This window comes from Manis pentadactyla, chromosome 1, assembly GCF_030020395.1.
Source record: "Manis pentadactyla isolate mManPen7 chromosome 1, mManPen7.hap1, whole genome shotgun sequence".
Classification (NCBI taxonomy): domain Eukaryota; kingdom Metazoa; phylum Chordata; class Mammalia; order Pholidota; family Manidae; genus Manis; species Manis pentadactyla.
Window position 1 is genome coordinate 173,521,917 of NC_080019.1, and position 15,667 is coordinate 173,537,583.

The 15,667-nt window shown below is 38.7% G+C and overlaps 1 protein-coding gene across 1 annotated transcript; it reads right to left on the reverse strand.

The window, feature by feature from the left end:
* Nucleotides 1-13,068: 13,068 nt before the first annotated feature.
* On the reverse strand, nucleotides 13,069-15,288 carry LOC118911432 (ATP-dependent RNA helicase DDX3X-like). The gene has a single exon (XM_036883479.2). The coding sequence runs from the start codon at nucleotides 15,263-15,265 to the stop codon at nucleotides 13,295-13,297; it is 1,971 nt and encodes a 656-aa protein (XP_036739374.1). The 5' UTR covers nucleotides 15,266-15,288; the 3' UTR covers nucleotides 13,069-13,294.
* Nucleotides 15,289-15,667: the final 379 nt, after the last annotated feature.

The following is a 15,667-nucleotide window of genomic DNA, read 5'->3' on the forward strand; positions in this document are numbered from 1 at the left end:
AATCACTTGAATTGACTATAGTTAAGTAGAATATAGGGTAATAAATTAACTATTGGTCCATTAATCCAGCAAGGTTATTGAAAGGATTCATACAGCTAGACACCCTTAAAGATGAGTGTAAGAAGGCAGGGTTTGGGTAAATGGCCAGATGGATTTATTTAAAATACCTACAGTGAGTTCTACACTGGGCACCATGCAGACAAAGAGATGGCCCTTGCTTCAAGGGTCTTCCATTTAAAAATAGACACACTGATTACAAAATGATGAAAATATATAAAACAATAGCAGTAATTTCTTCATCTTCATGTTCTTTGCACACATGTTCTTGAATTTTTCAGCCAATCCTGCTCTAAATATATCCATAGACCATAAAACTAGTGAACACTCTTCTTCACTGCTCACCCAGCATATGCTTTATGAATCTAATTAGCTATAAATAGAACTGAATTCTTAAACAAATAGATATTTCCCTAATCAACACCCAGACCTCTTTATATTATACACGTGTTATACCATACCCTTTTTCTTAAATCACTTGATAATTTCACATATCTCTTTTGATATTAATCTCAACAAACTATAGATATTCTATGGAATTTTTAGTGACTAAAAATGCCATTTTTTCAAGTGAATAAACTGGAATTTAAATATTTAACCCCTACTATATATTAGGCACTAAGCTAAGTACAGCAGACATATTATATCCTATCTTACTTCAAAGCATCTTGTAAGATAGACAACACTATTCCCATTTCACAGCTGAGAAAACTGAGAATCAGAGATATTTACCAATTGATTCAAGAAAATACAACTGGTAAGTGGTTGAATCTGGATATGAATTCCAGAACGCTATGATTTCCATGCCCAGAATGTTCTTATGATAAGAAAAAGAAAATCTTGAGTCAAACTTTGAGTAAATTGTGTGCTCAATCTGGGTAATACTATATGGGTCTAGAATAAAGGGTGACTTGAAAATGGGTCAGAATAAAGGGTGATATGAAAATGATCAGAATGAATTTCCTGTGAAGTTCTTAATATAATTCTCCTCACCCCCCAAAAAAGCACTTCCATAATATGAACAAAATAACATTATTAGAACAATGACCTGGAAATCTACAATAGTAATTACTACGTGTATGTTCTAGTTTATTCATTTCAGACTTAGTCTCATTATTTTATAGGAACTACCTGACCTGGGAAGAGGCTGAGGATTAAGTCTGAAGTTTCTGAAAGTGAGTTCAAAAGTCACTTGCCATTGAGTTTTCCAAACAGAGGACAAAAGCATCGATGTAGGAGGCACAATGCTTGAAGAGCTAGAGCACGGCAGGCACTGAAGGCTCTACCACGTAACAGCAGAGTCCGTAGGAAAGCTAGGATTGGAGACAGCTGTTCGCTCTCTCTAGTCTGTGCCCGGGGATCACTTGCCATATGTGTAAGACAGAACTAATCATGCCCAATTTACACAGACATTTTAAGGATCAAAAGAAAATAGAAACTTCGGAAGAAATTCTACTGGTCATTGTCTAATAGCAAGCACAAAGCCTGAGTACCTCCTCTAACTCCTCAATGAAATTCTCCCCACCAAGGAAAAATTCTCCCAGAATAAAGACAAATGCAAAATACACAAAAAAGCTCATCTACACTGAAAATTCAGCCTTTCCAAATTGAGAATTCATATTATCATTCTGTGAGCTGGGGGTACTTACTACCTCTCATTTAGAGAAAAATGGAAATGGAACCAAGGGTTCAGGGTGAAGAGAAGGGATGGTGCCATTATGGAGTGTCTTTAAGTTGAAACAGTACATTCCCATCATTCTGTTTGAAGTGGCCCGAATGGCAAGATGTTCCTCCATAGAAGACACAGCCAGTATCGGACGGAAGCATACACACTCTCCTGCTCACGTATTCCAAAAGCTAAACCATGTGATTTGGTAACCGCTCACATGCATGTCCCGGAATGCTAATGATAGTCAGCCCCTTGAAAAATAAACAATGTCATTAGAAAACTCTGCTAGGGAAGTTTTTGTTATATGCAAAGATGTCTCTCTCCTAGCAACTGCACCTGTCCACACGTGTTTTCCCAGAGGAAGACCCAGCCTAAGAAGCGCAGGTGGGAGGAAAGGACTGAACAGGAGACACATTAAAAGTGAGACCCGGAACAGATGACAGATACAAATGGCTTTGGGAAAACACTTTCTTCATCTTTCCATTTCACACTTGGATGGCTTCAACATTTTTATGGACCCTCCCAACCCCTATCCCACCTCCTGTAAACGTTTTATGTAATGGCGGCTTATCAGTTGTGATGACAGGATGAACATGATGGGCATGCTGCCAACATTTGCCCCAAGGAGGGACTGGCACGGCCACAGCCTGAGGGGATGGATCGGGACGTGTAAACACACTTTCCTAAAATAAGCTGTGATAGAAACTTCAGACAATAAGACACTGACTCTCCTGCATTTTGTTCAGGGGCTGAATAGGCCCCCGCCGGGAAAGGATCCTGGACTTGGGAACGCCTGCCAGTTACAGACCCTGTGGTGGGCGGGACGGAGGGGGCAGTGGCAGGACCACCTGTCAGCCGCCGCGGAGATGGCCAATGGGCCAGAAAGCCCAGGCAGCAGAGCCCAGCCTCTCCCCTGAATCCATTTGTTACTTCTGGTCTCTCTCTGTCTCTGTTTCTGTCTCTCTTGCTCTGCAGCTAATCAGGAGTGATGGATGAGGGTAGGTATTCACTCCCTTCCTCAGGCACCCAATTGCATTTTCTCTCACTTGTCACCGGGTCTCTCATCCATTTCTCAATTGAGTCCTTTATTCAAATAAGAAATGAGCAGAACCTCTTCCTAAAACTGTTGATGCAAGAGCCCTGAAGTGTTGAGAAAAATGCAGAAAAGGAAGCAAAGATCAAAGGGTTTCACTGTCGTACTCCTAAAGGGACAGAGAGCAAGCCTGCCCAGGAGGAGTGCGCTGAGGGATTAGGGGTGAATGTTGAAAAGGAACTTCAAATAAAAAGGCAGAAAAATTAGTTCTGAGTAGCATCATTTGGCAGAAGTCTCACCCTCAGCCCTGCGTCCCCAACTGAATTGGACTGGCAGCCCCGTCACCGATGTGGTTGGTGTTCGCAGGACCTTGTCATTTGCATGACTGTACTGATGACCCACTTAAATAGAAATGGGCAACTATTTGGCCATATCTCATTTTCATGTGCCATGTTCAACAAGGATGGGCCAGTGGGTAGAGCTGTAAAATTAAGACTATGGCTGAGTCCATGTAAATACAGTGGAGCCAGAATATTCAGTGCTTCACCTTGGCTGGGATTCATCTTTAGAACCAAGCCACATGGTGAATACTCAAAACATTGGACTCAGCATCTGCATGTGAGGCCAAAATAGCCACATAAGAAACAGCCAGACTGGGTATGTTCATCCTAATATAACAGGTTTGGCTGTGCAAGTGGGGGTCATGCTGAATCAGGGGTTCCAAGGTGTGAAGATGATGATGTCATTTAAAATAAGAATGGTGACGATAACACTCATAAACATGGTAACTATGGCAACCACAGGAAGACCAACTTGGGAAATGGGATACCTAAGGGTGTCACACTCAATTAATTGTCCTAAAGCAATTTAAAGGATTTAGTGGACATTTTTTCTAAAAAGGACTCTCGTTATGTCTCCAAGCCTGAGAAACAGTACCTCATGATAACTAAACTAAAATCTGTGAACACACTGCAAAACTACCTTTTCAATGGACACTTCAAGATCAGGTATTGCTACTAGAAGGTACCCTTCCTACATTCAAAGCAGGCTTTTTTCCATTTTACATATAAACTTTTTGGTCAGAAAGGCACTGTTGAATTAAACATGGAAAAAAGATTTGGCCAGCCTAATTAAGGAGGTGGAAAGAGATGTTTCTACTGCTTAAGGAGACATTAAAATTATTGTCAGATTACCAAGAAGACCAAATTTTTAAGCATGTTTGAAAAAATTTAAATCAAGGTATATGGCATTCATATGTTCTTGCCTTACCAATTAAAATGTACATTCCCATATTCCAGAACTTATATCTATATATCTTTTATATTTCTGTTATCACAGTATATATCTATAATTATAATTAGGAAAGATGATGGCTAAACAGGTACAGATATTAAAGATAGATTTCTATATTTAAGTTGCATGCTTCTCTGTAACATATAAAATCTACAAACTTGTTCCCTTGATAACTATAATACTTCACTTCGAGTGTCAAATTGGCAGCATTAATATTGCTTTAAAAGGAATATATATATTTTTAAATGCACTGATCTTATTATGCAAGTAATGCTGGAAAAAATCAATTTAGTGCCATAAATTAAAAAAATGAATGGAGCCCTTTGGGGATTGAAATATCAGCACCTGACTCTCCCTTAGCCTAGAGTCAACATCACCTTTTATACCCAGTTATGAAACAGGTGCTACAAGTATTACCCTGGCAAGAGGTATGACTATGCAGTTGAAATAACTATATGATGGCCACTTTGGTACAGTTAAATTGTTTCAGCAGCCACATTTTCAGCCCAAATTATTTTGCAGCAATCAACCTTCACAACAGAAGAAAAAGAACCAGCTATGGAGCTAACAATTTGATTACCACCTCATACTCCAATCCATGTTCATGAGTGACCTGAAACTCTCATATAAATTGAACATTTTATTTTTAATTGAAGTAGTAGTTGACAAACAATATTGTTTTCAGGTGTAGAACACAGCTATTCAACCTTTATATGCATTATGAAATGCTTATGCACCATGAAGGAAGCCATCAACAAATGAAAGGCCAACCTGCTGAATGGGAGAAGATAATTACAAATTATACATTCTGTAAAGGGTTAACATCCAAAATATACAAAGAACTCTAACAACTCAACAACAACAACAACAAAACCCAATTATCATCCCACTAACAAATGGACAGAGGACCTAAACAGACATTTTTCCATAGAAGACATACAGATGGTCAACAGGCACATGAAAAGATGCCCAACATCACTAACCATCCAGGGAATGGGACTGAAACCATAATGAGACCGCACCTCACACCAGTCAGAATGGCTAGGGTCAAAAAGACAAGAAATAATAAATTGACTCTTTAGATGGAGAACTCTGTTTTTTTATTATTCAAGCCATAAATACATAAATAATTTAAATAACATTCGGGTTCTTGACTATCCAGTGATTTTCCAAATCTTAATCCAATGGCTTTTTATTCAATAATGTTGCTTTCCTCATATAAGATACAATCAAAAACTGTTTCTAGGAATGAGGGTTCAGAAATTGCTGCCACACAGTAATTTTCTTGTCTTGTTCTATCAGAGTGGCCCTCTGCTCGGCGAAGAGCAGAAAACCTGCCAGAGTAGCATGTGACCTATGAAGTCACCATCCTTCAGTTGTTGTGCCCTGAAGGTACAAATGTTTGGGTAAGTATCGACATTTCACCCTTCATCAATGCTAAAATTTAACGCTGAGTTCCTACAATAAAGGCTTATGTCTTTGGCGTTTCTCTTATTAATCCTATTATACTTGTCTTTATGAGCTCTCCTAGTTCCTTTCACTCCCTCCAGGGCTTAGCTGCAAATGAGATTTCACATCTCGGTGTAAAATAACCCGAACATTTTTCTATAAAATTAAATAAAAGTTCTCCATCCTGGCAGTACATGCCTGGAATCCAATTTCTGGAACCAATGTCTTTCCCAACGCCTCATTGTCTCCCTGCCATCTCACTTTTCTTAGCACTGAGGAGCACTTTTTTATTTTTGCATTCAGATGATTTATTATTGTGGGAAGGAAAAGAGAGCAGTATTGGATGGTAAACGTGGAGTAATGGGCAGCAGAACTCTGGAATTTCAAGCTTACATTTTGGAAGATGTCACATGAGTAGGATTCAAAGCTCATACCTCCTGAAATTCATCAACAGCCTGTTCTTCTCTACACCTTTACACGGTCTTTATCTCTGCCAATCTTTGCAATGCTTTCAGCATGAACCAGACACAAAAAATTATCCTTCAAAGTTTCTGCTTCAAAAAGGGATTAGGGTTTCTTAAAATGAGGGCAACTCAGATGAAAAACAAGTCCTGGGCACACTCTGAAACGTCTGGTCCTTTCAAGGAATCTCAAGTACCAGAAGCTTCACATCCTACTGGAACTAGGTCCAAACACATGAGCCAATCAGATGTCAGGCATCTCAGGAGCCCCTCAAACCATTCCATCCAGTACATCCAGGAATGGTTACAGGTAAATAGAATTCTTCACATTCTTTTTCTAATCCTAGATAGAATTAAGTTCTTATAATTAGTAAAAAAAAAAAAAAGTTTTTCAATAACAAAAGAAAATGATTCATTCAAATATTTTGCATCACCTTCAAGATCTTCTTTAAATTAAGATTACAGGTACAATGTTAATAAAATGCAATTTTATGAAGTTTTCTTTATGTATAAACTGGCAATGGATGGCAATGAATTATGCACATGAAAAATATCAAGTAAATCCTAGAGTGAAGAGTACATTGTCATTCTAGATACTCTCTGAGCCAAGGAGACACTCTGTATTGTTAGATTTCAGAAATTACTTTTAAGAAGAGTTTGTACTCACTCCGAGCCTAGTATTTTTAATCACTTTGGCAAACAGAGAACCTATACAGAGACAAACACAAATGCCTTTAGTAGTTAACACCAGTAGGCAAGCCACTGGGTGAACGAAGCAGGGGGTGTTCAGGATTGAGGTGTATCTTTTATATTGGGCCGTATGTTTGCATATAACCTAAAGATATTGGAACATAATTATACAAAATGTATGGCAAAAACCTTTGCTTCCTGGCCACTTATTAGGAAACTTCAGAAGAAATGAAGCATAAAGCTTCTTCTAATAGTCTGTGATTCTACTATAACTTCGACAATTCTTCTGGAATTGAGAAACAACCACTGTACAGGGACTAAGTGGTAAATATTAGATACCCCCATTAAAATATAAATATTAAAATAATCCCATTGAAATAACTAATATGGGGCCAGGCTTACTTGATTTTTTTCTTTGGGAACTTAATACAAAATTGTGTAGGTTTCTTATTAAATTTAAAAAAGCTCTTACTGAAAAGAATCCTTTTGTATAGAGAACAGAATCTTATTGGAAAAACTACTGTAATTAATCAGGAGGAGTATTGTAGCCATGACAATTTCATACCAAGGCTGATTGTGTGTTGGTCTTCGAGTTATAAAAGAGGGATTGACTGACTGCATATATGGAAGGCTTAGAAAGACAGTAGTTGGAAACATGGATGTTTCTGCTGACAGTACTTTCTATACCATACTACTATACTACTATAATATTACTATAATTGAACTATGAGCAGTTCAGTTTTCAGGAAATATTAAAAGTGTACATCTTGTCTTTCTCTGTCTGGCTTAATTCACTGAGCATAATACCCTCTAGCTCCATCCATGTTGTTGCAAATGGTAGGATTTGTTTTCTTCTTATGACTAAATAGTATTCCATTGTGTATATGTACCACATCTTCTTTATCCGTTCATCTATTGATGGACACTTGGGTTGCTTCCATTTTTTGGCTATTGTAAATAGTGCTGCAATAAACATAGGGGTGCATCTGTCTTTTTCAAACTGGGCTGCTGCATTCTTAGGGTAAATTCCTAGAAGTGGAATTCCCAGGTCAGATGGTATTTCTATTTTGAGCTTTTTGAGGAACCTCCATACTGCTTTCCACAATGGTTGAACTAATTTACATTCCCACCAGCAGTGTAGGAGGGTTCCCCATTCTCCACAACCTTGTCAACATTTGTTGTTGTTTGTCTTTTGGATGGTGGTGGTCCTTACTGGTGTGAGGTGATATCTCATTGTGGTTTTAATTTGCATTTCCCTGATGACTAGTGTTGTGGAGCATCTTTTCATTTGTCTGTTGGCCATCTGAATTTCTTCTTTGGAGAACTGTCTGTTCAGCTTCTCTGCCCATTTTTTAATTGGATTATTTGCTCTATGTTTGTTGAGGTGCGTGAGCTCTTTTGGATGTCAATCCTTTATCGGATCTGTCATTTATGAATATATTCTCCCATACTGTAGGGTACCTAATGATTTCACTCATATGTGGAGTATATGAACAAAGAAAAACTGAAGGAACAAAACAGCAGCAGAATCACAGAACCCAAGAACGGACTAACAGTTATCAAACGGAAAGGGACTAGGGAGGATGGGTGGGAATAGAGGGATAAGGGTGGGGAAAAAGAAAGGGGGCATTACGATTAGCATGTATAATGCTGGGAGGGGGAAATGGGGAGGACTGTACAACACAGAGAAGGTAAGTAGTGATTCTACAGCATCTTACTATGCTGATGGACAGTGACTGTAATGGGGTTTGTGGAGGGGACTTGGTGAAGGGAGGAGCCTAGTAAACATAATGTTCTTCATGTAACTGTAGATTAATGATAACAAAATTTTTTTTTAAAGTGTACATCTGGCATGCTTGGAATGGGACAGGAGTCTGAGAGGTGGCATGTGGAATTACCTGTGGACTAACTGACTACAGGGCCCCTTCCTCACTAGGGATGGGCATTTCCTTAGAATGGATAGATCTAAGCAAGTGCAATCAGAATAGACTTACAAATAGGAGGCAGCAACTATTACCTCAGATTGAGTTTGCATTATTGAGACAATCCCTTTCCTTGATTGTAAAACACCTAAGAAATCAAAGTGGGTGTTAATAATAGATACACAAGACAGAGGCCCTTTCCTGACTGAAAACAGAGAAAAACCTGATCCTCTCACACTCCTCAGAGTAAACTGTTACTCCTGTGTAGACACCAACATGCTATTTCTTTTGTAATTAAATCCCGTTCTGAAGAAGGTAACAAGGTCTATTATTCATATTTAAAAATACAGCTGTATATTCACCACATTTAGCAAAGGAACAATAGTACCATAATACACGTTTTAGGGTTTACACATAAAAATGCCTTCAAGATACATATGTTTCTGACTTCCCTTTTGATTTCAAAAAAAAAGAAGAGCATCTTTTTACATTGTATGACCTCTTGGGTCTCCATGATATTGAAGCCTGAAGTCTCCTCTTCCCAGGGGGATGGCTGTTTACCTGCCTGCTGAATAAAGAATTCCTCAGCTTACTTATCATACAAAGAAGTCCTGATGGGAAGGGAAGAATAAGGTGATAGTGGTTAAGCCATCCCATGAGGGTTCTTTCAGACTTGCTAACACACAACTGTCCTGAACAGAAGCCAGACCCAGTTTAACTAATTTTACATTTAAGTATTAATAATGCATGATAAGCCATGTCTGATGTGACAAATTGCAAAACCTATTAAGCCATTTGCCCATCCAATATATCTGATTCACCAGGACACACCATGCGACAAAGACAAATCTCTCGATTTTTAAAAAGAAAGCTACAGGAATGGAAAAATAGTCTAAACCCAGTATTTCTCATTGGTATTAATGGACCTGATTCCAGCATCACATATTGCCTTGGTTGGGAGAACAGAAGGAATCCTGTAACTTCCTCTTTTCGATTCCCCTTTGTGCCCAGCTAGCTCCTGAGTGAAAGACACTATCTTACGATCATGTTGGAGTTGGAGGTATTTTTTTGCCCATGAATGTGGGGAGCTGAAAAGCTTGGGCCAAAAAAAATCTCAGAGGAAGAGCAAGAGTAGCTTTTCAATAGTTTCACGCTGATGACTATCTTTTATACTGGGTCTCAGGAACAGAGTTCCACAGAACAAGTGGAGAATGAATCCTCTGGCATTCAAAAGGAGTGTCTAAAATGGTACCCAGGGTTGTCAAAAGCGGAGAGTCCAAATGTTCACACTGTAATGGTTAAATAGCCCCGACACAGTATCATAAGTTTGCATTTTTTCTCCTTACACCCTGCTGCCATGGCACTACATTTTGTCACTTAAACTTCTACTTAGACCAGCACACATCCTCCTGCCTATTCCCCAATGTCATCTTGCCCCTCATGTCTGTATGTATAAAAAAATACTTTTGATTACTTAAATAAGATATATGCTATTTTCCTATCTATTTAATATTTCTAGGAGAGCTTAGCTATCTGGACAATGAAATGATAATCAAAATATACTTAGCTTCTCAGTCATGGCTTCCCTATCTGTATGTGAAATAACTAGGAGAATATAAGCAGTTTCCACAGGTCAAGTTTTGGAAACTCAAACATGGAAAGAAGAAAAATATTCTCATTTAGTATAACTTTAGGCAAGTTCCTGATCCTACAAGATCTGGTTTTTGCAGAGACAAAATAACTATATTAATAGTACCACCTATGTTTATCAAGACTAAGAAGTGCTGACATGAAGTAAAGGTTCATAAATATTACCCATTATTAATATTATTGTGATAAACAGACCCAAAAGTGACCCCAGTGATCCCCACCTGTCAGGTTCATACCTTTGTGCAATTTTCTTTCCTTAAGTTTGGGCAATACCTGTGACTTGCTTCTAACTGATAGATTATGTCAAAGGAGATGGATGTGACTGTGCTTCATTATATCACATTACGTAAGACCCCATTTTAGGAGACTGACACTAGAGACCCTCTTTGTGGGCTTGATGAAGTAATTGTCATGCTGGGAAAGCCCACATACCAAAGACCTGAGGGCAGCCTCCAACAGTCAGCAAAAATCTGGGGTCATCATACAACTGTAAGGAAAGTGACTCTGCTCACAACCTTAATAAGCTTGAATGCGAATTCTTCCCCAAGATATGTCTCCAGAAAAGAGCACAGTCCATATTGCACTGTGACTGCAGCCCTGTAAGATGCAAAGCAGGGGACCCAACTAAGCCATGTCCAGTCTTCTAACCCACAAAATCTGCAAGATAATGAGTATGTGTTGTTTTAAGCTGCTACAGCTGTGGCAATTTTTGATATAGCAATAAATAACTAATATAATTATGTATAGCGAATGGTAGCTAATGTGAAGAACAAGCTTTTTTTTTCTTAGTTCAACTCTTCATTTTAATAAAACCAGAATAAATCCAGCACAAGCGGTGCTAGCACCTAAAACAAATACAATTAGCATCAATAATCTTACAGTGACGTGAAGTTCAATGTTTCCATATTTAGAAAGTTTAAATGTTTTATTAAGAACATTTGTTTTTAGTTTGCTAAAAGTTTCACATTTGTTAAAAGTGAAAATATTCCTGGTGGACAGAACATTGGAAAATTCACTCATTATGGGACTACCAAAGATAACCATGTTTAAGGATTGCAAATACGCCAGTCACTAAAAACCAAACTAAACATATACCTTAACAAAAGTAACAGAACCTTTCGATAGTGTGGATACTTCACACCAGTGTTCACAAATGTTTCATAAATATTTTAAGACAAGTATATCAAAACCTTGGCATATATTAATTTCAAGTTGCCCATTTTTCCTTAAATATTGTCAAGAAATCATCGGCTAGCTACACTGCCAATGCTGAGTCTGATTAATCTGAGTCAAGCATTAAAAGCTCATACTACCCTGAAACACATTGTTTCATATACAGTGACATTCAACATTTAAGTGCCAGTGTTTTTTCATACTGTCCTTTGGTCAAGTTTCTCTAAACTTTCAAAGAACACATTTAGGCTTACAAAAATAAATTATGTGTCAAAATGTTCACTAAATATTACACAAACTAGCAAGAAAAAGTATCTAAAATCTATTGTGTGCAAATAGTTTTCTTTTCAACTATCACTCCGTGGTTTCAAATAAAATTTTAGAATCTATAGTTAACTAGCTGCCTTTAACCATCTCCAAGAGACAAAATAAGATTGGAATTTTAGAACATACACAGAAGACACGTATATAAAATTCTCTGAATGTGCAGTAAGAACTTTGTAGAAAGTTATGGGGAAAATGTACAAGAGTCTAAACCTCTATACTAACTGTAATAGCACCATAACAAATGACTATACTAAAGTTTTACAAAGCACAATATGCTTGAAATCTATTGCACTTTATGATGTTTTTGCATTATGCCATCATAAACATTAACTGGTAAAGATTACTGCATTCCAGCCACAAAATTAGCAGAGAATTCAAAGTGGCAGAGGCATTTTTAGGGATGGACGATCATCTTTGGCCAAATTAGGAAAGAGGCTATAAACACAATGGAAACCTATGCAACTAAGAGAGAATACAACTGCACTATAGAGGAATGACACCTTGTGCAGTATATTACATATTTCCAACCTCTGTGATCTCAAGGATTTGTTTCTTATTACTATAATTTACAAAGTCTACAGTTGTAAGCCATTTTAACATTTCAATACAGTTTTAACAGACTAATGTGAATCCGCATTAAAGCCTGCTGTATAAACCTCTTGACCAATAAACAACACTAGCATGGATTAAAGACTAAATTCTAACCCATAGTGAGGACTGGTAATTGCCATGGGTCAGTCATCTACTATTTAAATTTCATGTATGGCCAGCATCAAAAACATCTAATTAAGATGAAATCCCCTCCAAGCACTTGTTATCAAACCTCATAACTTTTCCTAATACTATGCCCACATTTGCCTAACTTTACCCTAAACATTAAAAGAGGAGTTGTATTTACTTGTAAAAATTTTGAAGAATGCTTTGAAAATTATATGGATACATTTGTACTTGCCACCTCAACATAGCTGGAATAGCTTAGACTAAAGGTTCTAAATGCCAAACCAGGATAGAGTGAGCAAATCACTTAGTACAATTTACCACATTTTGAACTAATTCAGCATGAAGATGTTCTTCTTCCCAGTCTTCAAATATGAAAATGTCTCAACACAAGCTACTGCCCAAGTTTTTCCCCTTTTATTTATATCAAATTGATGATTCCTGTTAAGTTGCATTACACCTGTGTACCAAGGTTTGATTTTGGCCCAACTTCTGTAACTTTATTTGAACAATTGATATTTTGAGCATCAGGACATCAAAATAGTAAGTTGTCTTAAGTTAAAGTCTCAATTAACAAATGATCCTTAGTCACAAAATTATAAATGCAGTTTGGGGTGGGAATAAGCAGGAGGGGAGGTTAATCCAAACTACATCAATTAAATCTTTGAATCAACTTATTAATAGACTGTTGATGACTGTTTTCTTCTTGTGTCTTTGAGCTCCCTTGAATTTTCAGGACAATCACAGTTGGTAATGTACTGCAGTTCTTAAAGTTACACAATATAGTCTGGCTAAGTTACATGTGGTTTCCATATGAAGTTGTTTAAAAGGATGACTTTGTTGTAAAGCAGATTCAATTGCCCCACCAGTCGACCCCTTGGGAGCTGTAATTTCCTCCATATCCATCACTCGTGTAGAAGCCTCCATAACCAGCTCCACCAAATCCTCTGCTGCTGCTGTGACCACCTCCACCACTGCGGCTGCTGGTTGCATGACTACTATTAAAGCCAGAACTGGTGGAACCACTACTTTGTCGATAGTCTCTGGCACCAAATCCTCCACTGAATCTACTCTTAGAATGTCCATGACTGCTACCCTTATAGTGGTGTTCATGAGCCATGTTTTCCAACCAAGATGGCACTTCTTGTTTAGCTTCAACAAGAAGATCCAACAAATCCTTCATGATATTTGTATTTCTTTCATTAAAGAATGAGGTGGCAAAGCCAAGGTTTCCTACACGTCCTGTACGACCGATCCGATGTACATATTCGTCAATATCACTTGGCAAATCAAAATTGATGACATGTTTCACATTTGAAATGTCTAATCCTCTTGCTGCCACAGCTGTAGCCACTAGAATTGGGCTTTTTCCTGAGCGGAACTGGTGAAGGGCCTCCTCTCTATCCCTCTGTGATCGATCTCCATGAATACTGGTACAAGCATATCCTTCACAGTGTAAGAAATCCTGGAGAGAATCGGCACCCTTTTTGGTCTCCACAAACACTAAAGTCAGTGAATCCTTCCCTGCTGCATTTAAGAGGTCAAGCAAAAATGACCGTTTGTCTGATTCTTCCACCCAAACTACTTTCTGTGTGATGTTTTCAGAGGTAGAGCCAACTCTGCCTACCGTCAGGAAGATATAATCATCCAAGAAATCACGAGCAAGCAACTGTATTTGTCTGGGAAACGTAGCACTGAACATCATAGTGTGGCGAATACCCTTTGGTGGCATACTGCCTTGTTCAACTATACGACGTATCTGAGGTTCAAATCCCATATCCAGCATCCTATCAGCTTCATCCAACACTAAGTATTTGCAGAAGTCTAATCCAATTTTTCCTCTTTCCATCATATCCACTAGACGCCCTGGAGTGGCAACTAACAAGTGACACCCACGTTCTATATCTCGAATCTGCTGACCAATATCAGCACCACCATAAACCACACAAGGACGAACTCTAGACCGGTATGAAAATTTTCTGGCTTCCTCATAGATCTGTACGGCCAATTCTCTTGTAGGAGCTAAAACCAAGGAAATTGGGTATTGTTTACGGCGTCCATACCTTCCATTATCCTTCACAGCCTTCAAAGCCTCGCCTGGACCATCTCTATAAATCTGACTTAAGATGGGCAAGAGAAATGCTGCTGTTTTTCCAGAGCCTGTTTGGGCACAAGCCATCAAGTCTCTTTTTTCTTTAATAATGGGAATGGCATGCTTTTGCACTGGAGTTGGACGGGTGTAGCAAGTAAGCTCAATGTTCCCCATGATAATCTCTCCCATCTCAACATCGTTGAAATGTTCAATATGTGGAGGACAGTTATTTCCAGTTGCCTCTACTGGTATGTCATCATACTTCTCGAAGTTAATCCCAGTGTCTCTCCCGGAAAAGAGTTCCTGCTCCAAGCGTTCACTTGGTGGAAGTGGTTTTGACCAATCATCTTCATCTGATCTGTCACACCAACGACTGTGCCCACTGCGTTCAAATTTGCTAAAGCCAGTCCTGTCACAACTGCCAGTATCATCATAGCCACTTCGTCCACAATCGTCAAATCTTACCCTTGATCCACTTCCACGATCATTGAAGTAACTGGGCTTTCCTCTCGAATCTCGAGACCCGAAACTGCAGTACGCATCCTTATCTTTACAACTCCACGCTGATCTGTCTTTATCATATAATCCTTTAGATGCTTCTCTGTTCCTTAAGTGAGGAGGTATATAACGCCCTTTGCTTGTTGTACTTCCTCCTCCACTTTGATTATCAGAGGATTTCAGGTCTAGACCAGCAGACTCCCAAGACTCTTCCTGCCGGCGTCCAGCTGCCATTATCTCCAGTCACCGGTCAACGGAGGCACGCAGCGGCCGTTTTCCGCTCCTCTAGCCCCTCCTCCGGCTCTTCTGCGTCACAAAACTTTCCACTACCCAATCACAGCCTCGTCATCGGTTAGCACCCGGCTGCTGGTCCGGCTCGAGCTCGTTTTCTACTCAAGAACATGCTTCCTGTGTGAAGAAAATACTGCCTAAGACTTTTGGATCGATATTAAAGTTGAGGAATCTTGAATTTTAAACGTTTCATAGAACTTCAACGTGGAAGAGATGGAGCTTAGAAACAATCTGGTTTAAACCCTCTCCCGGACCATTTTGCAAGTAAAACCACAAAGCTCCAAAAAAGTTAAGTAACTAGCTCGAGATCGTGTAACCAATTCATTGTAGCTCTGGAACTTGAAC